At 46.4% G+C, this 24893-nt stretch overlaps 1 protein-coding gene across 1 annotated transcript in view; it reads left to right on the top strand.

The window, feature by feature from the left end:
- The first annotated feature begins 3730 nt into the window (after nucleotides 1-3730).
- The window catches only part of LOC138293501 (vitamin D3 hydroxylase-associated protein-like), an 806941-nt gene continuing 785778 nt past the window's right edge, over nucleotides 3731-24893 (top strand). The window contains exon 1 of the mRNA XM_069232739.1: nucleotides 3731-3975. Within this exon, the coding sequence (XP_069088840.1) occupies nucleotides 3766-3975 (210 nt within the window). The 5' untranslated portion in view covers nucleotides 3731-3765. The remainder of the gene's footprint in view (nucleotides 3976-24893) is intronic.

The following is a 24893-nucleotide window of genomic DNA, read 5'->3' as shown; positions in this document are numbered from 1 at the left end:
GTCTGCATGTCTTACCCTCCTCTGGGCACCAGTACATAAAAACTCCTCCCAAGCCTTCATATATGCCCGTGGCGTGTATGGTGCCAGCGAATTCATTACCAGTCGAAGCATCCTCGAGTGCCTATTTGCCAAAGAGTTTGCGGCATGGCCATCCTGCACAGATCCATGCCCCTGACTAACCCACAGAACCGATCCCACTGCGAACGAGACAAAGCATCTGTGATGTCATTGTTCAATCCAGAGACATGCCGCGCACGAAACAAAATATCATGCTTGAGCATTGTAGCACAAAAACCCAAAGCAACTGAAGTACCTGGACCTCCCAAACCGACTGCCTGTTGACTAGCTGCACCACTGCCATGTTGTCCACACGAAAAAACACTCATTTATGCTGCAAGGTGCTCCCCCACAGGCACACTCTCACCACCAATAGAAAATGCTCCAAAAAGGTTATACTGCGACCACCAAGCTTCCATTCCGGAGACCACTCCTCTGCACACCACCGGCCCTCCCAATAAATACCAAAGCCCGTTGACCCTGCCGCATCGGAAAATATCTGAACGTCCCACTCCCAATCCTGCCAGGCCTTCAGCGGTGTCCCATTAAATGACTTCAGAAATGTGTTCCACATTCGCAGGTCCTTCCGCACACCCGCCTTGAGGCACACATGATGGTGGGGCAACGACTTTCCCGCTAGCGCCTACAAAAAGTCCTCCCTGCATGCACCACCCTACATGAAAAATTAAGGTGACCTAGCAAAACCTGGACCTCCCTCACTGTCCCTTTACTCTTGCCCAGCATAACTTAAATCCACTGCATCATGTCTACCTTCTTGTCGTCCAGCAGCCGAGCCGTCCCTGACACAGTGTCTAACTCAATATCAAGAAATGACAGCGCCGTACATGGCCCCACTGTCTTCTCTGGAGCCAAGGGCACACCAAGGTCCCCCATGATTTCTTGGAACTGCTGTAAAACTTCCACGCACCACGGAGTGCCGGCTGGTGCCACAAAGAAAAAGTTGTCAAGATAACGCATCACGTGGACATGGCACGAAGCCTCCGTAAAAATCCATTGCAAGCATGTGCTGAAGTATTCAAACAGCGCACAAGAACTTGAACAACCCATGGGGAGTGCTTTGACCACATACCAGGACCCTTGAAACTGATTCCCAGCACCTCAAAGTTATCCGGGTGAACTGGGAGCAGCCGGAAGGCCGACTTGATATCTGTCTGTGCTATCAACGTTCCGCGCCCCAAATCTTCCACCATATCAACAGCAACATCAACTAACGCATATGACACTTTTGCACATCAGCCGGAATATAATCATTGAAGGACAACCACCTCTGGCCACGACAAATGATGAATCAATCGAAATTGCCCTTTTTCTTTCTTGGGTACCACACCAAGAGGAGACACCATCAAGTTCTGCATTGGCCAATCTGAAAAAGGGCCAGCCATGCGACCTTCACCCACCTCCTTATCCAGCTTGCGCCACACCAAGTCTTCCTTCCCGCTCACCGACCGAAGGTTCTCTGCCCACTGACGCACCCGGGGACCCTCGTAGCCCAAACGGAATCCCTGCAAAAATCGCTGTATCAGCACGTCAGCGTCCGCAGGTCTGTCATACTCCTGCAACCAAAATGGTAGCCTGTCCACCTTAACCGGAGTTTGCCCCTTTTCCCTTAACACCTTGCCTGAATCTCTCTCCGTCTCTATCCCCGGATCCTGACTGCTGACCACCCCATGAGGCCTGACCTTGTGCCGAACCGGCGCTTGTAGAGTTTTGCTGTCCAGAACAGTGGATGAGGGGGTGATGCCCTGCACACTTGGAGCACTCATGGCGAAATTTACAGTACTCCTGATAACAGATCCCCTTGTTATAGTCCCAGCACGCACCTGTTCGCCCCGTGCCAGCCAGGTTTGTACTTGACTGACTTGCGCCCCTGGCCCCCACCCCATGGGTGGGGTGCTCCTGAAAGGGCCAGTAAGTAATGGGCAACCCGCTGGCCGTAAATACGGTCTTACCGAATTTTGCCGGGCTGTTGGTATGTTGCCAAAGGTCCACTTCTATTTCCCCCCACTTAACCTCCGAGTCCGCAGCCATTCTTGCCCTGAACTTCTCGCCATGCATACCCACTGTAGTTGATTTGCGCCTTCCGAATGATGTCCATGTCCTCAAAAAGAGCCACTGACCGCTCTGGAAAATGCTTGCAGTATACACTAGCGAAAATCAAAAAGGCCGCCATCCAATTCTCAATGTTAACTGGCACTCTTGGCCATTTTGAGACCTCCCTCTCTTCCTCTTTGGAGCCCTCCTTCGCCTGAACCTCTCTATGAAGCAGCTTTAAAATCTCGACATACTCTCCCTTCAAATTTTCTCTTTGGTCACCTGTATCAAATGTGCCCCCAACGGCTTAGCAGTGCCCATTTAAGGTAATTTCACGCGTTTAGACACCGGCTCCTCCTCCTTGTCCCCTTTCTTACTTTCATCTGCGGGCATCAGCGAGAGGTTGTCCCGATGCGTTGTGTCCCCTGATGCACGCTGCACAGCGCTGTCACCCTTTCCCGGTCCAGCCGCCCCACCCTCGGTTGCAGCCCCCGCATCAAGCACGTACACACCTTTGACTAAATGCGCTGCTCCCTCTGCTCCCTCTTTAGCTTTTATTGTCACAGACACCATATTTCCTTGCCGACCCAACTCCTTACCTGGAGACAACCACGGTGGCCGCTCCTGTGCTTCCGCTCCTCCAGCCGAGATCCATGCAATCCTACACCAGCAGACCGCACCCTCAACTTCTTCTCTTTCTGAAATGACTTATTAACAGGATTATCAGCCCCCCCACCCCTACCGTCATGACACAAATGTGGGTCTCCAAGCAACAGCGCAAGCTCACATCGTGGCACAACATTGGTTTACGCTATGGCATCAACATTTTAACAGCCTCACGTGCAGCACATCACCAGAATTGTTTTCCACTATAAAGTATAGTTTATAATGAATGCACATGAACCAACAGCATCCACGTTCCGAGGATCTGTAGCAGCCACCTTTCTTAGCCGACTTTGTGTTTCGCCTGCTCTCTCCTCTACGTCAGGTGAAGTTCTTGCAACAACATGAGAAGGTTCAGGTATCGGTAAGCATTTCCAAGTCATCGCCAAAGTGTACTGAACAAAGACGCCGAAGGTAAGTTAAGGAGTAATTTATTGCAATATATGGGGAGAGCAGGCAGTTCCTCTTCTCTTCCTCAGGATCGCACCAACTGCCATCAACTAATCCTACATTCTAACATGGAGCTACTCCTCATAAAAAATCATTCCTGAACCACATACTTAGCACCAACACAATCAAGAAACATAAAAATAGCTGTATCACAAAGCTTAACACTTTTGTAAAATCACAAAGACTTTTATTTTGGCAACTTCTTTTCAAACACTTACATATATATATACCTTGAGTATTCAGAGCAGGTTAGAACTATTTTTTAATAAGATACTGTCCAACACGTGTTGATAAATGCAAACGTGACTAGTTTATGTGTGTTTACAAGAAGTGGAATTGTTTATATGAAGTGTAATTCGAACTATTCACAGGAGGAAAAACTGTCTCCAGAAAAAATCCTGTCCATATTTGTGGTGCTCCCGGCGGAAAGTTAATAAAGAGAGGCCTTAGACTCCACCCAACACGTCAGATGATTTAACTTGGGCAGCACACTCCCTCTGTGCTTGGTTTTATCCTGACAGCGCGGCAGAGACAGCTCTCACCATGATTGCTAAAAACCTCCGCGAGCTCCTGCCGGAGTTTGCGTCGGATCGCAGCTTTCTCTCGGCTTTGGTCGTCTGCTCGGGGGCGTCTCTCGTAGCCCTGAGATGGCTGAAGCAGAGAAACATCCACTGGAAGACGGAGGAGGCAAAGAAAAAGAGAGAAATAGGACTTCAGGAAATGCAGAGGGCAGTTCAGCGGTTTAAAAAAGAGGTATTTTCTTAGTGGAGAGTAAAGTATTGCAGGCGACTTCGGAGGAGAGAATTTTCGGGCAACTTAACATCCTTTTTCCAAATGATGCTTTTCCTCTATACCATGCTCCTTGTGGAGGTGACTGCGCTTCGGCAAGTTCTATTTTTGTGTATCATGGTTTGTTTTTTTGAAGTCCTGGCTTTTTAGCCTACAGCACTTTGCGTACCTGGGTTTTTGAGCCCAAATTTGGGATGGTAGAAGTAGGCGAGCCAACAAATGTTAATGTTGACTGTGGCTCATATGTTAAACGGTATTCCAAACTTCAAAAATTATGTTTCTTTAGGATGCAGGAGTGTTTATCGTAATACAGCATTACCCAAACTCTGGTTCTAAACCCACTGGTGGATCATCAAAAAGCAATAAATAATGATGCCTTTACATTTTGTTTTTATATCGCACCATTGGCTGTCCTTCAAAGACAGCAATGTCAGGCTGTGTTTTCTGAGAAATTGCTGCTCATTCTTTTAAAACAGTGATTGGTGTTTGCTTTTCTTACTCTGATTGCAAAGTGAGAGGAGTTTTTAAAGTGAACTTTGTGACAATCTTGCTGGTGTACATAGAGCTATTTAAACTATAAAACTTAGGTAGAGAGAGCAATTTAAAATATAAAACCTAGTACTATAAAATCTGTTTAACCAATAGTAGGAAAAGTATTGGGCTCTGGGAATATTTGATATACTATTCTGACTCCTGTTTATTCATCAGTAGGGAAAGTTTTGGACTTCGGAGGGGTTAGATTACTATTCCCACTCCAGTCTAAACAACAGCCACATTGAGGTTTTTCCTGGATGATTCTAGGGAGCTGGTGGACCAAGCTCCCTCAAGTTTTGCCTTGCACAAATTCTGACCATAGCAATCTGGCAATGCCCAAGAGCCCTGAAGCTTGCCTGATGCTCTCTAGGAGTTCCTTCCTTCCTAATTGCACCAGATCATTTCCCCCTAGATCCACCACAATCAACTCTGGTTCCTTTGGGTACTCCTTGTGCAACCTTTCCAATGTAGCCTCCAGCTGCTCCCAGGACATTCCAGGTATTCCCGCCCACCTTATTCTTATATAGCTGTGAAGCCCTGAGTCTCCCCCACCTCATTCCACCAATCTTGAGTTCTCTGGATGAAAGAGGGTCGTATCATCCACATCACCTTCCTCCTCACACCTGTCAATACAAACAGTGACAGCTTGGTGCATATCTTGGTTGTGTGTGTGGTGGGGGTTGTGGTGGGGGGAGAAGTCTGGCCCTAGGCTGGAGGGGATGAGTCATGGTTCTCCTTCCTGTAGGAGCCTCACATAACACCTGTAGGCTGCTGATCACCACTTTTCTACACTTTTGATGCCATCCGCTGTAAATACCCACCTGGCAGCCATGGTTGCTGCTCCAAAGTGGAATGAATGTATGCCAAACTGTGCTGCTGGCAAACCTGCCTTTTTGAGTGCCATCTTTAGCACCACCCAAAACTGAAACTTGCTTAGGCACTCCCCATTCTTGTTTTTGTTCAGCGGACCTTCTCCCACAGGGCGGATTGCCCAGTATTCCTGCATCCAGTACACTGGGCACAACTCACTGCTTGCTAGGCCCTGCAGCTTTAACAATGTGCCTGTTCCGTCTTGGACCTCCTCAGAATCACTTCTGGCAATGTTTTGAGCTCAATGGGCCTCTGTTTGTCCTCCTTTGCCCCTTCCAGGTGCCGCCAACCCTTCATTGCCACTTTGAGGTAGTGACACGTGGTGGTATCTTCCCATGTGGCTAGTTTGGTAAACTGGGCTATGGCTGCCAGGTGCACATGTGCCCAGGATCTGGTTTTGCTGTGATCAAACACCAACTTCATGAATTGCTGTGTGGCTTGAGCTGTGTTCTTCGTATCCCTGAAAGACTGCAGCCCTGTAACCCTCATCACTGTCTTCTTGTATGTGGCATATCTCTGTGCTGTCTTTGTTTCCAATGCGTGCTCTACCAAACCTGACAGGTCGCGTCCATCAGGGACCACAGCTCCTCTGGAAAAGCGGTCATGCCCCTCTCTGCCGTAGGGGCCAGCTCCCTGAATTACCCCATCTCGACATGAGAGAGCGCATCCGCTCGAGCATTATTGATCCCTGGGACGTGTGTATCCCTCACCACCAGGTTGCCTCTTAACTGCAGCCTAACAAGTCTTCTTAGTAACCTTAGAACTAGGGGGCATCTGGCCGTGCCCGTGTTACATAACCTTGCTTTCCAAATTGTTGGTGCCACTATACTGGGAAATATTTCTAGAAATGATATGTTTTTAGTTATTCCTGTAGCTGCTCAGTCCAAGAGCCACCTCTTTGTGCACCATTCATTCCCTAGGATTGCTCCAAAGCCCAGGCTGCTAGCAGCATCTGTGTACAGGGCTAGCTGCCCGTCTGAGACCCATCCTTCTCTCCAAATGAGCACCCCATTGAAATCCTTGAGGAAGGATAGCCAGGTCCTTAGATCCTGCTTTGCCCCTATGCTTAATCTGACATGCTGGTGCATTTTCTGCAGCCCTTTCATCAGCTTCAACAGTCTTTTGGCACATGCTGACCCTTGCGCCAAAATTCAGTTCTTGTAGCTCACCCAGTGTGGCCTTCTCTTTTCCTATCATTGCCTTGATCTTGCCTTTGAGGTCATGGACCTTGTCTGTGGAAATCATCCGTGAGGTGCAGCCACAGAATCCAGCTCTATTCCCTCAAAATACAATTTTGGTCTCTGGCCCTACTGTTTTGTCCGCAGCTATTGGCATGCCCAACTTGGCCGCTAGTTGTTCAAAGGCATTAAGCAGGTTCCCACACTCACTCCCTGGCTCCCCTAAAAATAGGAAGTTGGTCAGGTAATGAAGCTTGCCTCCCCCTGGCTGTTTCCTGTGTAGAACCCATTCTAGGAAGGTGCAGAGCTTCTCAAAATATGCACAAGATATGGAACACCCCATCGGCAGCCAGCGCTTTATCAAAGTATGTCTCCCTGTAAATTCAAAACCCAAGAGGTGGTACATTTTGGGGTGCACTGGCAGGAGCCTAAAGGCAGATTCTATGTCTGCCTTCACCATTAAAGCACCACACCCAACTGCGTGCACCAAGTCAATTGCATCTTCCACCGATGCATACCCAACTGGGCAGTCCTCGGGGTTGATCCCATCATTTACAGATTCCCCTTCTTCGAATGATAAATGGTGTGTGAGTCTAAATTGCCCTTGCTCCTTTTTAGGTACCACCCCAAGTGGGAAAATTACTAATCCAGCTGGCCTTTCTACACCCAGCGGGCTCTCTCCCCTGCCCAAATCTTTCTCCAGCAGTATTTTCTTGTGCACTATTTCCAGGTGGAGGGTAGCTGAGCACCGGTTCCTGGTTTCGCCTGTCCTGATGTGCCCTAACAGAGGGATTTTGAAGCGTCTTGCAAAACCTTTGCTTAACAATTGTGCTTCCACCTTATTATCATTTTGATTAGTTAGCAGTCTCGATTTGCGAGTATTGATGGGCGAGGGTGCCAGTTGGAAGCCCCCTAACCCATCCTTACCCTCGAACCCATGGAGCATCTTCTTTCTTGCCTTCTCTTTCTTTTCTCTCTCTCACCTCTCCCTTTCTTGCAGTCGACTGCTGGTTGCCTCCCCCGCAGGTTGAGCACACATGCCCAAACTTACATGCGGGACCCCAAGAGAATTCGTCCCTGTCGTACTTGAAACATACCATTGAGGAGCTCTTCCCTGATGCTCCCTCTTTCCAGTTTAAAAAATGTTTCTGTTTAAAGAAGAACTTCTGTCTCTCTTGGTGCCCCTTGAAATGCCCTTTCCGAAAGAGCTGCTCTTGCTTCCCTGATCTGGTCTCCCTGGCTACCATCATTTTGTGCATGTAGCTAGATACATTTTCTTCATCCCATTCCATGTCTGGGTGCACCTGCATCTTTATCTTTACACTTTAATTGTAGTCTAACCAAGCTTCTCCCACAAATTGCCCATATGCCTCATTCATTTTTTACTCGTTTAACCACATATCTTTTGCTCAGTAGGGAAACTTCTCGACTATCATGCAAGCCATGATTCTGAAATCATCCAGCAATTATCAAAATTCCTCTCATTCCTAATTTGTGCCCTCTTCTTCCTGTCCTATTCCTTCTTGTCACACTTGGCATGGTCTAGCCCTTCCATTTGGATCTCCAATAATTCGAAGATGTCTTTAAATGCCTTGCGCCAAATGCATTCTTTTATCGCCAGAGGTACCAGGCTTGCTAGCCCTGTGGCAGTTGTAACCATGGATGGATGCCCCAGTATGCCCCTCCTGTATGCTTCTGGTGCTAGGCCAACCCATTCTTAGTTTTCTCTTCTACCCTCTGCTTTACTACCCCATGCCTCTGTGGGGATTGGAAGTGCAGTGTTCGTTGGGCCTCCCCAGTTTTATTTGCCTTTCCAGAGGCCTGTGCTGCTGTACGTGTAGCGCTAGGCCCTGCATTGCTATCCCCCAGAGCTTCTGCCCTCCACCCCCTTATTGTCGAATAGCAGTGGCATAAATGACTTTAAGCATGCCTGTACAATTGCGCTTATCTGCTTACCATCTATGGATTTTGCCTTCTTGCTGGTGCTGGTTGTTGCTTCTGGGGTGGGGGGGGGTTCTTCACTTGTGCCCATCTTCTTTCTTTCCTGATGCTTATCTGCCATTCTTGTTGGCGATGGGCCAGGGTTCTTTGGCTCCTCAGTCTCCTCGCTGTCCACCTGGAGGTCTTCACACCTGCCCTCAATTTTGCTGCTGTCACTGGGTCCTTCTGGGCTGCGTTGCCCATTTTGCCCCCTCTCAGCTGCGCCAACAACCAATCTTTGCTATGCATAGTAGCTGCTTCTTTTGCTTCCCTTATTATCTCCTCCATCGCCTGCCCGGTTCAGACATCCCCATAGACAGGTTGCGTTAGCTGTCTGTGCTGCTTGCTTTGGCCCCTCAGTGCTTCTACCACCAAACTGGGTTGGTCACCCTTAATGGGGCTGTCTATAGCTGGCCTGGACACAGAGGGTCTCATTGCTTTGCAAGGCTGTCCCTGTGTGCACTCTCCTCTCCTGCTTTGCCTCCTTGTGGAGAGTCTGCCTTTGCACCATGGGTCTCGTCGCCCTCCTGGCTGTCCCCGTGTGCTTCCTCAAGAGGGATGTGCTGCTTGTTGTTCAAACACCGAAGGGCAGGGTTAATTTAAATTATGAGTGCTCCTCTGATACTGCTTGATTAGATTTGCAATGCAGGCTACATCTGTTTTGCCTTGGATGAATTGTCAGTGGTTCGGGGCCGCTCTCTGACCTTAATTTGCTTCTTTTTTGTTTAACACATATATGCCTAGGGACTGCTCTAATTGGCTTCAAGACCATTCCCCACAAATAGTTCCTTTCAAATGTCTGTGGATCGAGGTCACTCACTGGCCTTATCACCTTTAAAACACACTTGTCCAGGGGCCACTCTTCACGGCTTCCCTTCACTCTCACCTATTATGGTGTATGGCATAAATCATTGGCTCAGTACCCAGTCGCTCCCCTTAAATTGTGCAAGGTCCTAAGCACTCCCCAGCTACCTTTGGACCCCCACTTTAGTCCTCAACAGTACTTCTTGTGTTGCAGGCTCACAGATGTTAACCTGCTCCTGTTCCAGTCCGTGACCGACGGCGCTGATTCTCCTCCCAGCCGATGCTGGTTCCGCCTGTCCGCCTTTAAGATCATGCTTGATGTTGCCAGATGGGTGGAGCCAATTCTCAAAGTCTCCAGATGGCTCAGCTGTTCTTATTGGTGTTGTCTCCAGAGCCTCCTACTGTTTGGAATGGATCTTCACTCTCCCAGTGGTGCTAGCAATGACCTTTATGCCGCTCAGAGTTGAGTCGCTGCATGGTGCAGCGGTCCTCTCCTGACAACGATGTAGAGTCATGGTGCTGCCCGCGATTCACTTCCTACTGCCCGGAGACATGTCACTGCACAGTGCAGCGGTCCTCCACTGCAGGATTCTCCGTCTCCTTTCGATCTTCAGTCATGGCTGTTACATCAGCTTTGCAGTCTATACCAAGACGCACAAGGTACTGGACTCTTCTTTTCTTCTTTTTCGATGCTGCCCCAGTTGCGCCATCCCAACTCAAACCGTGACTGGCCATGGGTGCTTGACCTCTCTTAATAGGGGCAGGATGCCCTGCAGGCAAAACTCAAACCCTTCACTGGCCTATCATTGGCCGGCGAGTTTCGTGCCACTCCTGCTGTTTTGGAACCCTTTCTCCCTCAGCCTTTCCTTTGTGGTTGTAGGGGCAGGGGTGCGATATCCAGTTTTTTGTTCTTCGTCCCCTTCGGGGACCTCCACTCAAGGGCCTTGGTGCCATTTATCACTCCGGCCCCTTTCACCCCCTTTGGGTGCAGGCCTCTGTTACTCCAGTCCAACCAACAGCAAGGAAAGCTTTAGACTTTGGAGGCATTAGATTAACTATTCCTTCTCCAGTCAGCACAACAATAGGGAAAGTGTTGGGTTAAGGAGGGGTTACATTTACCATTCCCACTTCAGTCTAAGCAACAGCAATGAAAGTGTTTAACTTTGGAGGGGTTTGGATATACCATTCCGTCTCCAGTCTAAGCAACAGTTAGGAAAGTGTTGGACTTTGGAGGGATTACATTTTCGGTTCCCAATGATGACTAAGCAACATTTGCTTCTTTGATGTGAAATAGTTTCATACATGAATACAAATCCTAGTAATTTAGTAAAGGTTTTTGAACGTTTTACAAAACATATTAAGTTACAGTGTGCAGAAATATTTATTTATTTAAATGCATTTTGGCATATAACTTAAAAAAGAAAGAACAAAAAAGTAATATCAACTTCACTAACTACAAAAATAATCATATCATTCCTTTTTTATTTAATTTCAATTAATACATACTTTTTTTTTATTTTAGGTAACACATATCTCAGAAACAAATATTCACAACCACTCACCAATAAATAAGGTAAATTAAAAAAAATATATATAAAACATTATACATAATTAATTTCCAATTAATACATTACATATAAATATAAATTAATATAAAATATACTATACTTTTATTTTCTTAGGCACCAACGCACCTAAAAAATTACACTCCATTAAAAAATGCTTGTTTAATAAACAAACATAAAGAAATATATCCATATTGAAATAGATAAAACATGACAACAATTACATAATCATTAATAAATTAAATAATATTAATGATCAAAAAAATAATTTCTGACGACTGCTTGGGTGGAAGGGGGTTACTTTGTTTCTTCTTGAATCACATTTTACAGTTCCCACTGCCAAGTTTGGCAAGTTTTGAAAGTGGTGCAAATTCTTAGCAGCTTTACTTTCTCACTGAGCATAGGTACACAATAATGGGATATCACACGTTTTGCAGGATCTTCTGCATTCAAACCCACCTGGACCCCTGATCGTCAGTGTCACTTTTCACTTATTTACCATTAAAGCACTTGAATAAATGTAGTGCTATGTGGTTCACAACACACCGTTAAGCATATTCAACCCATTGTTATATATTGCTTATTATTTTTAGGTTTGGATTCAGTGGTGTGTAGGGGCTAAACGTTGTAATACATTTTGAAAATAAAAATTTGTCATCTCTTTGACTCCCTGGGACCGGAAACAGAGCTCCAAGGGCTAATGAAGCTGCTGCTCGAGTCAATGAATGTAGTAGGCTCAAAGTCCAGCCTCTCATCTTACACTCACATAGATATAGTACTCAGCCGGCATACACGCTGGCTCACTGTTCAGCCTTCCCTCACACATACCCTCACCCTGCTCACACACAGGCACATCGCTCAGTCACAGATACACATCGCTTCCCCTGAATTTACACAGGTGGACCCTTCATCCTGCATGCACTCCACTCACCAGACCGTCACAGAATCTGAGGGTTTCACAGGCACATAACTCACCCTGCTCCTACAGATGCACATCCTTTGTTGTCTATAGGTATCTCGCTGAGTGTAGCAAGATGACAGTATTATGTGGTATTACTTTGGGGTCCTACGATGTAATATTAACACATCACCAAAAAGTGGACCTCGGGCTTAAACCAGTAAACCTTAGCTCAGTCATGGTAGAGTGGCAAAAAGCAGTCACGCTACTTAGAGGAACATGTGTAAAGCATTTCACAACACCAACATGGATGATAAGTAATTAACACAACTTGAAAGAAATCCAAAACCAATGAAAAAATAAAGCAGTTTTATATCTTAATTTAGACACCAAAATAAACTTTGTATCTTACGTGCAACCGGAGTTATGGATTTTAAATTTTTTTAAAATAGATGCACTTTTAGCTGTCAAACGAATACCATTGAAGTCAATGTGGGAAAACACAGCGTTCAATACGTCACTTGTAGGGTGAGTTCTATGGAACCCACCTTGAGTTAAGATCAGAGGGGTCCCTAGACCAAGTTTCTATAGACAGACTTTTTTTTAAGTTGTCCAGGGAGTCCTGCTGCAGACGTTTTCTTGCTGTCCTTAGAAAAGACCGTGAACCGTGAGTGCTGCCAATCAAAGACACAAAACCACATTTGGAGATGGAGTTGCACTCTAGCCTCGTAGAGTAGAGGCCTTAGGGGTCCCAGGACTTGGATTCCACAGCTGGCACTCCGCTACCACCTCTGGCAGCTCCGGGTGCAGAAGTGGCCTTGCAGCTGTCAAGCATGGGAGGATCGCGCAAAAGGCACTTTGCCACTTAGTCGAAGTTGCCTTCTTTAGGATGCAGGATCTCAGCAGTGGGGTTTGTTGCCGATGTCAGTCACTATTGCTGGGAGTTGCTCTGGAGTTGGAGACAGATCAGTTATCGGGCTGGTGACCAACAAGCTTTGGCAGTGGCAAAAGTAATCCATAGGTAATTTGTTGGCTGGAGGTCGACAGGAGTGGTGTGGCAGCCCAAACCTTGGTGTGCATCTCACTACAACACCCGGGGTGCAGGTCACCAGTTTTCTTTGGGCTTACTCAAAAGGGGCCAAATGGGTTGCACTTCTTCTGACACAGCATAACGATTCTTCTGCAGGTTGCTGGTGACTGGTTCCACCAGTCAGGGAAGTCTTCCTCAGTTTCTGGCATCCCCTTGAGTCGCTCTTGCTGGGAGCAATAAGCTTTTGGCACAGGCACACGTCAAACACACAGTTCCAATATATGATTGCCTCAGGGCATTTAAGTGTTCTCTATTTGCGCTGAGGCAGAGTCCAAAGTCCTGTTGTCAGTGGCGGCGTCTTCTTTGTGCCTCTCCTGGGAAATCAAAGTCAGAACTGAGGTTCTCATGCCAAGGGAGCCCCTTCAATTGTAGTTTTGGGGGTGTTAAGAGTGTAAGGGTGTGAGAGACAGTGGCCAAAGGGCTTCTGGTCCCTGCAGCTAGTCTGCCCCTGAGGTAATGACTTCCTGTGGGATACATCAATTTTCTACCCAGAGCCCACTAACTCAGGGTTTGCCGAGATGGCAGAACCTTTCTTTGGCTGTACAGACCTCCTATCCCACCCTAAAGGTATGGCTAGCATCTCGGAGGTGTACGCATCCTGAATAACTAATTTCCCCACCTGTCAGCCTGGACAGTGTGGGAAGGCTTTTGTCCTCAAGTGGTGGACAAGAGATTGCATATCAAGGGTGGTGAAAGCCTTTGAGGCTCACCACCTTGATTACTATAAAGACTAGCCATCCTGGGATGGAACCACCTTGATTACTATAAAGGCTAGCCGTCCTTGGAAGGCGGAGGTGTGACCTCCTTCCCGCCCAGGTCCTTTGTCTCCATCCTGGGAGAAGAGCTAGAACAACCAGCAGGAGGGCAGACTCTTGTCTTGGCAGCAACGAGCTCGGAAGAACCCATCAAGGCAAGAGAAAGCGGGCAACTTGGTGGGCATTCTCTAAGGGCGCCATCAGGGTACATGCTAGGCAACCCTGGGCATGAGAATCATTCTCAGGTTTAAAAAGCACAGTGTTTGACACCAAACATGGAGGAAATCGGTCTGGCCATCGCGGAGCTGGCCATCTGGGGTTTGCCTGGGTGCCAGTCCATGTTATCCTAAGGACTGCCGGTCACTTGCAGTAGCATTAAGTTTTAAATGCTCTCACAGCATGCTCATGCACATATGTCCTCACTCATAACACAGTGCACCATGCCTCCTGGCCTTTAGGAAGCCTGCCTTAGGGGTGACTGACCTGTACTATGGGCAGTGAAGGGACTCTGCCTGCACTAGATGTGGGCAGAGTCAGTCTTGAGCAGACAAACTGCTCATGCAGGCTGAAATGGCAGATCTGCAGGCTTTGCTTATACTCGGGCCAAGCAGGGTGACACAATCAGTGCTGCAGCCCTACTGACTCCTTTACCATCCCTGCCCTTTAAACCACTGGTGCCATTTACTAGGGCCTTACCGAGGTGGTAAAGACCTTGCCAATTGGGTTTACAAAATCATAGTGCAATTTAAGGGAAAGCGCACTCGTACTGAGGTCTGATTAGCAGAACTCAGTGCACTTTCAGATCTAAAATGACAGCATCAGTAGTCTAAATGGAGGCATGAAGTGGGGGAGAGCATCTGCAGTGAGCCCTGTTTCTTACACTGAGTAGGACTGGAAGAAGCAAAGAGAAGGATGGAAATTAGGATAGACAGCTACAGAAGGGAAAGAGTAGAAATACGCTGAAGACACAGAAAGAGGGTAGAAGGGAGACCACTTGAAAAAGCAGGTGAAAGAGATAATGAGTTGAAGCTAAAAAAAGAATAGAAGCAGCATAAAAATGAAAACTCAGATGAAGTGAGAGAGCTTGGAAACCCCATCACCTGCTTTCTATATTCCCACATTCTCGCTCCGCAAGTACTCATGGTACAAGGGTTGAAAGCGCCAATAGGTCAATATGGCAGTGTCCAAAGGTCTCGTCTGACAAATCAGTGTGTAGGCTGTTTTGTTGGCTGTTTGTGAGCCTGTTTTAGGGTCTGATGGGCCAGTTTTCACTATTGAATTCAGGGAACACAAATACATGCAGTCCCCCACACCTTGCAGACATCTACATAGCTTGTCTTTACAAGATTATAACTGCCTTGATTTGGAAATGTAGTTCACTTTTTTAGATAAATGATTCCCTCATGGGGGTTACATTTTTATTTTTTTGCCCAAGCTGATTTTCTGTTCCAGTCTGACTCTTCATGGCTCACACTGTTGAAAGACAAAATCAAAAGTAGCCCTGGAAACTTTTGTCAGACCTGCCCCATACTGCACGTATAAAGCAAGCTCAACGAGTGAGCCCCCTAAAGGGGGCTTTAAGGAGGTACTTCCCCAAGAAATATCTGGAAAAATTTGCAGGTGTAATGCCTTTTACAACACATTTTTCATTATTTAACTTGTCGAATCATTGGATGGCTGGATGGAGAATGGAGAAAGGGCTTTTGACTCGATGAATGAATAATTGGATGGGGAGAAGTGGGTGAATGAATCAATTCAAGGGTAGAGGACAACGAATAAAGACTTTTAGCAAAGTGTAGCAAATGGTCTCATCGGACTGACGAGGGGTGGGTACTCAGGTTTTCATTTAAACTTCTGCATTAAAACATTCACCCTCCCTAAACACTACTATCCTTATGGATCGTTCATAATCCAATTGCAATTAACACAGTGCACTGACAGTGCCTGAAAGAATTAAACACAAAGCATTAAGCTTTGATCTAAAATGGGAGAAAAAATAAGATAACTATGTAGTAGTTGGATTCCACAAAAGCCTTCTATCAATCCCGGCTTCCACTTGACTACACTGTGTTATCCAAGGCAACAGGTTTTTTCACAGTGCCCTTTTTCTTTCATCATTTCATCAGAACACCTTAAAATACAACAGTTAAGCGTACAATGCAAAAAAACAAACAACTATAATTGTGTTCCAATTATAATGACACTATATAGCCTGCGTATAGGTGACTAAGTATAGGTTTCTTCTTGGTTCATTAATAGCATTGCCATCAGGATGGCGGTGGGGGCATAAAGGTTTCTAAGCCCATAATCAGAATCTGCCACTTCTAACAATTGCCATTCAAAGCAATGGTATAATATACTAAACCGAAATGCTTGCAAAAATAACATTATAATGACATACATTGTTTTGAATTTGAAGAGTCCTTATCATATATTTACTGAACTTTGTGCCAATCAACAGCAGGCCCTTCACCTTCCTCCCCCCTAGCGCCCTGAAAGTCAGCAATGCTCATAGTGACTCTGCAGGTTGTAGCTTTAAAACAATTTAATTTGCATTGTTTATCTATAAACAGTGCAGTCAGGAAGGGTGTTCAGCTGCTCCCCACCAACATATGTGGTCCCCAATAGCAGTGAAACTGATCCAAGCCCTGCCAGTCTACTTGACGGGCAAGAAAACAGCCAGTAGCGCCATTCTGTCCCTAAAGAAGTTGGGTTTACACTCCTGCTTTTTAGGTGCAATTCTTTCCGAGGATAATCTGTTGCTCCAGTTGTGCTTCCCTATCACAGAACTACACTGCTCTGGGGCTGTGCCTCTTTCGGCCTTCTCTGCATCCCTTTCCTCTTTCTTACTTGACTCTCGTCCTAAGTCACGCATCAAAGTGCAGCACCATACCTTACAACCGGAACTCAAAGCATTTTGCACTCCTCTGCAAGTATATATGTATTGGGATCGGCTTTGAAAAAGAATGTGTATATGTATCTCACAGAAAAACTAAAAGTTAACAAGACGTTATGGTTTGTTTGCATTTAAAAAAACACTGAAATTCACTGGAAAACAGTTACATTGCACTTATGGTTAGAAATAAATTTGCCTAATATAAACTCAGACCTCGTAATGCACCATTTACAACATTACTTATGACATCACTCTTGAAATATTAAATGGCATCCTTGATAACTTCTCAAATTGCATAATTGTTGACATCAGTGATGAAAGCACCTAGATTTACGAGTAAAGTACCTTTGGCCATGCACAGTGGAAGATAGCCACAAGACTAGGCCCTATGTCCAACCCTCTGTGAGTGACCAACCCACACCGCCCAGTGCTGCCTGGGTTGGTCACATAGCCTGGCTGAACCGATGGCCAGGCATCTGAAGGCAACCAACTCTCACATGCCCATGACTTTCAGCTGTACACAATGGGGGCTTGCTATAGGAACTGGCCTGCAGCCAGGCCTTGAGTCTAACCCTCCAGACGTGGCCAACCCCTGCTGCAATCAGCCTTCAGCGAGGCGCAGTAATAATTAACCACAAGTTATGGCGTTTGGACAGGAGCACCCTTCTTCCTGCATGCACTCCACTCACCAGCCCCTCACAGAATCTGAGGGTTTCACAGGCACATAACACCCCCTGCTCCTAGAGATGCACATCCTTTCTTGTCTATAGGTATCTCGCTGAGTGTAGCAAGATGACAGTATTATGTGGTATTACTTTGGGGTCTTACTATGTAATATTAACACATTACCAAGAAGTGGAACTCTGATATAAACCAGTAAACCTTAGCTCAGTCCTGGTAGAGTGGCAAAAAGCAGTCAGGCTACTTAGAGGAACATGTGTAAAGCATTTCACAACACCAACATGGATGATAAGTAATTGACACAACTTGAATGAAATCTAAAACCAATTAAAAAATCAAGCAGTTTCATATCTTAATTTAGACACCAAAATGAACTTTGTATCATACATGCAACCGGAGTTATGGATTTTAAAATTGTTTAAAAATAGATGCACTTTTAGTTGTCAAACTAATACTATTGAAGTCAATGGGGGAAAACACAGTGTTCAATAGGTCACTTGTAGGGTGAGTTCCGTGGAACCCACCTTGAGTTAAGATCAGAGGGGTCCCTAGACCAAGTTACTATTGACAGACTTTTTTTTAACTTGCCCAGGGAGTCCTGCAACACTTGTTTTCTTTCTGTCCTTAGAAAAGACCGTGAACCGCGAGTGCTGTCAATCAAAGATACAAAACCACATTTGATGATGGAGTTGTACTCTACCCTTGTAAAGTATAGGCCTTTGGGGTCCCAGGACTGGGATTCCACAGCTGGCACTCCGCTACCACCTCTGGCAGCTCCGGGTGCAGAAGTGGCCTTGCAGCTGTCAATCACGGGAGGATCGCGCAAAAGACGCTTTGCCACTTAGTCGAAGTTGCCTTCTTTAGGATGCAGGATCTCAGCAGTGGGGTTGTTGCTGATGTCAGTCACCATTGCTGGGAGTTACTCTGGAGCTGGAGACAGATCAGTTATCGGGCTGGTGACCAACAAGCTTTGGCAGTGGCAAAATTAATCCACATGTAATTTGTTGGCTGGAGGTCGACAGGAGTGGTGTAGCAGCCCAAAACTTGGTGTGCATCTCACTACAACACCCGGGGTGCAGGTCACCAGTTTTCTCTGGGCTTACTGAAGAGGGGCCAAATGGGTTGCACTTCTTCTGACACAGCACAACGATTCTTCTGCAGGTTGCTGGTGACTGGTTCCACCAGTCAGGGAAGTCTGCTTCAGTTTCTGGCATCCCCTTGAGTCGCTCTTGCTGGGAGCAATAAGCTTTTGGCACAGGCACACGTCAAACACGCAGTTCCAGTATATGATTGCCTCAGGGCATTTAAGTGTTCTCTATTTGCGCTGCGGCAGAGTCCAAAGTCCTGTTGTCAGTGGCGGCGTCTTCTTTGTGCCTCTCCTGGGAAATCAAAGTCAGAACTGAGGTTCTCATGCCAGGGGAGCCCCTTCAATTGTAGTTTTTGGGGTGTTAAGGGTGTAAGGGTGTGAGAGACAGTGGCCAAAGGGCTACTGGTCCCTGCAGCTAGTCTGCCCCTGGGGTAATGACTTCCTGTGGGATACATCAATTTTCTACCCAGAGCCCAAGAACTCAGGGTTTGACGAGATGGCAGAACCTTTCCTTTGCTGTACAGACCTCCTATCCCACCCTAAAGGTATGGCTAGCATGTAGGAGGTGTACGCCTCCTAAATAACTAACTTCCCCACCTGTCAGCCTGGACAGTGTGGGAAGGGTTTTGTCCTCAAGTGGTGGACAAGAAATTGCATATCAAGGGTGGTGAAAGCCTTTGAGGCTCACCACCTTGATTACTATAAAGACTAGCCATCCTGGGAAGGAACCACCTTGATTACTATAAAGACTAGCCGTTCTTGGAAGGCGGAGGTGTGACCTCCTTCCTGCCCAGGTCCTTTGTTTCCATCCTGGGAGAAGAGCTAGCACAACCAGCAGGAGGGCAGACTCTTTTCTTGGCAGCAGCAAGCTCGGAAGAGCCCATCAAAGCAAGAGAAAGTGGGCAACTTGGTGGGCATTCTCCAAGTACGCCACCAGGGTACATTCTAGGTAACCCTGGGCATGAAAATCATTCTCAGGTTTAAAAAGCACAGTGTTTGACACCAAACATGGAGGAAATCGGTCAGGCCATCGTGGAGCTGGCCATCTGGGGTTTGCCTGGGTGCCAGTCCATGTTATCCTAAGGACTGCCGGTCAATTGCAGTAGCATTAAGTTTTAAATGCTCTCACAGCATGCTCATGCACATATGTCCTCACTCATAACACAGTGCACCATGCCTCCTGGCCTTTAGGAAGCCTGCCTTAGGGGTGACTGACCTGTACTATGGGCAGTGAAGGGACTCTGCCTGCACTAGATGTGGGCAGAGTCAGTCTTGAGCAGACAAACTGCTCATGCAGGCTGAAATGGCAGGTCTGCAGGCTTTGTTTATACTCGGGCCAAGCAGGGTCACACAATCAGTGCTGCAGCCCTACTGACTCCTTTACCATCCCTGCCCTTTATACCACTGGTACCATTTACTAGGGCCTTACCGAGGTGGTAAAGACCTTGCCAATTGGGTTTAAAAAATCATAGTGCAATTTAAGGGAAAGCGCACTGGTACTGAGGTCTGATTAGCAGAACTCAGTGCACTTTCAGATCTAAAATGACAGCATCACTAGTCTAAATGGAGGCATGAAGTGGGGGAGAGCATCTGCAGTGAGCCCTGTTTCTTACACTGAGTAGGACTGGAAGAAGCAAAGAGAAGGAATGAAGTTAGGATAGACAGCTTCCAGAAGGGAAAGAGTAGAAATACGCTGAAGACACAGAAAGAGGGTAGAAGGGAGAGCACTTGAAAAAGCAGGTGAAAGAGATAATGAGTTGAAGCTAAAAAAAGAATAGAAGCAGCATAAAAATGAAAACTGAGATGAAGTGAGAGAACTTGGAAACCCCATCACCTGCTTTCTATATTCCCACATGCTCGCTCTGCAAGTACTCATGGTGCAAGGGTTGAAAGTGCCAATAGGTCAATATGGCAGTATCCAAAGGTCTCGTCTGACAAATCAGTGTGTAGGCTGTTTTGTTGGCTGTTTGTGAGCCTGTTTTAGGGTCTGATGGGCCAGTTTTCACTATTGAATTCTTTGATATTACCATTACATTGCCTCCAGGGAACACAAATACATGCAGTCCCCCACACCTTGCAAACATCTACATAGCTTGTCTTTACAAGTTTATAACTGCCCTGATTTGGAAATGTAGTTCACTTTTTTAGATAGATGATTCCATCATGGGGGTTACATTTTTATTTTTGTGCCCAAGCTGATTTTCTGTTCCAGTCTGACTCTTCATGGCTCACACTGTTGAAAGACAAAATCAAAAGTAGCCCTGGAAACTTTTGTCAGACCTGCCCCATACTGCACGTATTAAGCAAGCGCAACGAGTGAGCCCCCTAAAGGGGGCTTTAAGGAGGTACTTCCCCAAGAAATATCTGGAACAATTTGCAAGTGTGATGTGTTTTACAACACATTTTTCACTACTTAACCTTGTCGAATCATTGGAGGGCTGGATGGAGAATGGAGTAAGGGCTTTTGACTCGATGAATGAATAATTGGATGGGGAGAAGTGGGTGAATGGATTAATTCAAGGGAAGAGGACAGAGAATAAAGACTTTTAGCAAAGTGTAGCAAATGGTCTCATCGGACTGACGAGGTGTGGGTACTCAGGTTTTCATTTAAACTTCTGCATTAAAACATTCACCCTCCCTAAACACTACTATCCTTATGGATCGTTCATAATCCGATTGTAATCAACACAGTGCACTGACAGTGCCTGAAAGAATTAAACACAAAGCATTAAGCTTTGATCTAAAATGGGAGAAAAAATAAGATAACTATGTAGTAGTTGGATTCCACAAAAGCCTCCTATCAATCCCGGCTTCCACTTGACTACACTGTGTTATCCAAGGCAACAGGTTTTTTCACAGTGCCCTTTTTCTTTCATCATTTCATCAGAACACCTTAAAATACAACAGTTAAGTGTACAATGCTGTGAGAAACTAGGGCTGATTGCAGAGGCCCCATAACTTTTTGCCCCCATTTTCCACTTTATGCTGGTGTTTTCCTGACTCTGATGGTGCCCAGGGTACTGCTAACCAGTCCCAGGGCCTGTGCTCTGTGTAAAATGGATATGCAAATTAGGCTAATTATAATTGGCTAAGTTAACCTACCTATAAGTCCCTAGTATATGGTAGGGCATGTAGGTTTAGGCACCTAGGTGCATTGCTGAGGTGCCCAGTGTCATTTTAAAAGCAAGCCTGCCTTGCTGGCTGCTTTTAAATTAAAGTTATATGCAAATTCGACTTTGGAATTAAAGGTACTTCCAAAGTCTTAAACTACCTTATTTTTACATATAAGTCACCCCTAAGGTGTGCCCTATGTGCCCCTAGGGCTGGGTGCCATGTAACTATAAGCAGGGACTTTATAAAAATAGATTTATAAGCCCTGGTGAGGTAAAAACAGCCAAATTCGTTTTTCCCTCATTGAAGTAAATGGCCTTCATAGGCTAGAATGGGCAGACTTTATTTTAAATTTTAAAGTCTCCTTAAATGTTACATACCAAGAATTTGGTATCAAATTGATTGTTATAATAAATCCCACAACTTCCAGTTGTTGGATTTAATATAACTAGTGCAGGTAAAAAGTTTAGACTTTACCTAAAAAGTTGCCAATTTCAGCTCTGCATTGTTTTTGCTGCTGTGCTCTGATTGGCCAGCCTGCAGCAGCTTCTGCCAGGCTACTTTAATGAGGTGTGAAGTGGCCTGGCTTCACACAAAGGAATGTGCTTGGGGGAGAGAATCTCCCCTCAGCAGATGGTGAGGCAGGAAGGGGGAGGGCTGCCAAACTGGTCTTCAAAGGCAGAGAAGGACATCTGGAGCACCCAGCAACACCCCCACATCCTGCAACCCCAGACAGCTAGGTGCCCCCTTGATTAGATTAGGAGAGGGCAGGAGAGGGGTGTGTTTATGATTTTTAGCCACACCAGTGGGTGGGCTCAGCCAGATCTCTCCTCCAAAAATCAGATTCATCCATTTTGGATTTTTAGAGACTGTTGCCTTCTGGGATGGATTTTTGCCACACTTCCCAGGAAGTGGTCATCACAGGGGGACGACCCTGTCCCTGATTGGAGAACCAGGGCCCCCCTGCTTTTCACCCAGGAGCAAGGATAAAACTGGCAGACCTGCACCCACGCCTCAGATCCCCTCCAGAATTCAACAAGAAAGGAACTAAAGAAGAAGAAGGACTGCCCTGCTGGACCCCTGGCCTGCACCTGGACCCTGCACTCAGAAGGACTGCACCAGCTGCACACTTGGGCTTCACCACAAGAAGGACTTTGCCTGGCTTCAACTGGTTCAAGGAGGGACTCCCTGTTTGCTACAGGTGAAAAATTGCTAAACCAGAGTGCCCTGCACCAACTCCTGAAGAAAGCGACCAGCTGACCACTGTCCAGTGGCCAAAAAGGAGTTTGTGCCAGGTGCATTCTGGGAGTTGAAGTCCGCACCCCAAAAGGACCATCACAGAACTTCTGGACCCTTGGGGTGAGCTGTGGACCCCAAAAGAACCTTAAAAGAACATCTGGGTGAAGCCCCAGAAGTTTGGAAAAGATTGGAGAATTTTTGAAAAAAAGCTCCATAAAGTGACCGACCCACCGCGGAAATTCTAGCCGGCTTGCCTCAACCGCGACCCGGCCTGACTTCGTGGTTCGTCCTGGTAAAGAAAAACATCCAAAAAAGAGACTAAGTCCGAACGTAAAAAGTTGACCGGGACCTCCCAGCCATCGTATCCGAGAAGGGCTCCATGGACGTCGGATCAAGATCCAGGTTTACCCCGGTCGAAGGATTTTCATCTCGAAAAAACGACTAAGTCAGAAGGTAAAAATCACCACCGAGGAAACCGACTTCGCGTATCCGGACAAGGGCTCCAGGAGGTCGGATCCAACTGGCAGGTTCGTCCCGGGGAAGAAAAACATCAAAAAAGAGACTAAGTCAGAAGGTAACTTTTTAACCGAGGCCTCCCGCGACTTGTAGCCGAGCAGGGCTCCATCGCGGTCGGCCTGAAAGTTTGACTTTGCCCCGGTCCTGGTGCAACCAGATGACCCGATTGGCGCTTTTTGTTTCTAAGCGCTAGAAAATAATAATACTTTAAAAATTCATATCTCCGGTTCCCCTGAACCGATTTTAATCGTTTGTGTGTCATTTTAAAGATAAAAATATAAGCAATTTTAATAAATTGGTTTTGGATTTTTAAACTGTTTCCTGTGTTTTATTTAATTACTGTTTTGTGATATTTGAATGCTTTACACTTTGTCTCCTAAGTTAAGCCTTGACGCTCGATGCCAAGCTACCAAGGGTAGAGCTGGGATTAATTTACTGAGACCTAACTGTACCTATGTGGAGGTTAGTGGCTTGTTGCTAGGTGTAGGTACCTACCTGCCCTACCAATAACCCATTTTCCAACAAATGCAAAAAAGGAAACAACTATAATTGTGTTCCAATTATAATGACACTATATAGCCTACCTATAGGGGACTAAATATAGGTTTCTTCTTGGTTCATTAATAGCTTAACTATCAGGATGGCGGTGGGGGCATAAAGGTTTCTAAGTCCATAATCAGAATCTGCCACTTCTAACAATTGCCATTCAAAGCAATGGTATAATATACTAAACCGAAATGCTTGCAAAGATAACATTATAATGACATACATTGTTTTTAATTTTGAAGAGTCCTTTTCATATATTTACTGAACTTTGTGCCAATCAACAGCAGGCCCTTCACCTTCCTCCCCCCTAACGCCCTGAAAGTCAGCACTGCTCATAGTGACTCTGCAGGCTGTAGCATTAAAACAACTTAGGGGCATATTTATACTCCGTTTGCGCCGAATTTGACGCAAAACTAACTCCATATTTATACTTTGGCGTTAGACGCGTCTAGCACCAAAGTTCATGGAGTTAGCGTCATTTTTTTTGCGTGAACACCTTCCTTGCGCTAATGATATGCAAGGTAGGCGTTCCCGTCTTAAAAAATGACTCCGATGCATATGCGTCGGATTTATACTCCCGGGCAAAAATGACGCCCGGGAGTGGGCGGGTCTAAAAAACCCGCATTAGCGCCGGATTTTAGTGCCTGGGTCAGGGCAGGCGTTAAGGGACCTGTGGGCTCAGAATGAGCCCAGAGGTGCCCTCCCCTGCCCCCAGGGACACCCCCTGCCACCCTTGCCCACCCCAGGAGGACACCCAAGGATGGAGGGACCCACCCCAGGGACATTAAGGTAAGTCCAGGTAAGTATTTTTTTTAATTTTTTTTTGTGGCATAGGGGGGCCTGATTTGTGCCCCCCTACATGCCACTATGCCCAATGACCATGCCCAGGGGACAGAAGTCCCCTGGGCATGGCCATTGGGCAAGGGGGCATGACTCCTGTCTTTGCTACGACAGGAGTCATTTCAATGGGGGATGGGCGTCGTAAAAAAATGGCGCAAATCGGGTTGTGGCGATTTTTTTGCCTCAGCCTAACTTGCACCATTTGTGGACGCCCATACGCCATTTTCCCCCTACGCCGGCGCTGCCTAGTGTACGTCGTTTTTTTTAACGCACACCAGACAGCGCCGGCGGC

This window comes from Pleurodeles waltl, chromosome 4_2 (assembly GCF_031143425.1).
Source record: "Pleurodeles waltl isolate 20211129_DDA chromosome 4_2, aPleWal1.hap1.20221129, whole genome shotgun sequence".
In the NCBI taxonomy this organism is placed as follows: Eukaryota; Metazoa; Chordata; class Amphibia; order Caudata; family Salamandridae; genus Pleurodeles; species Pleurodeles waltl.
This window is presented reverse-complemented; position numbering and strand designations above follow the sequence as displayed.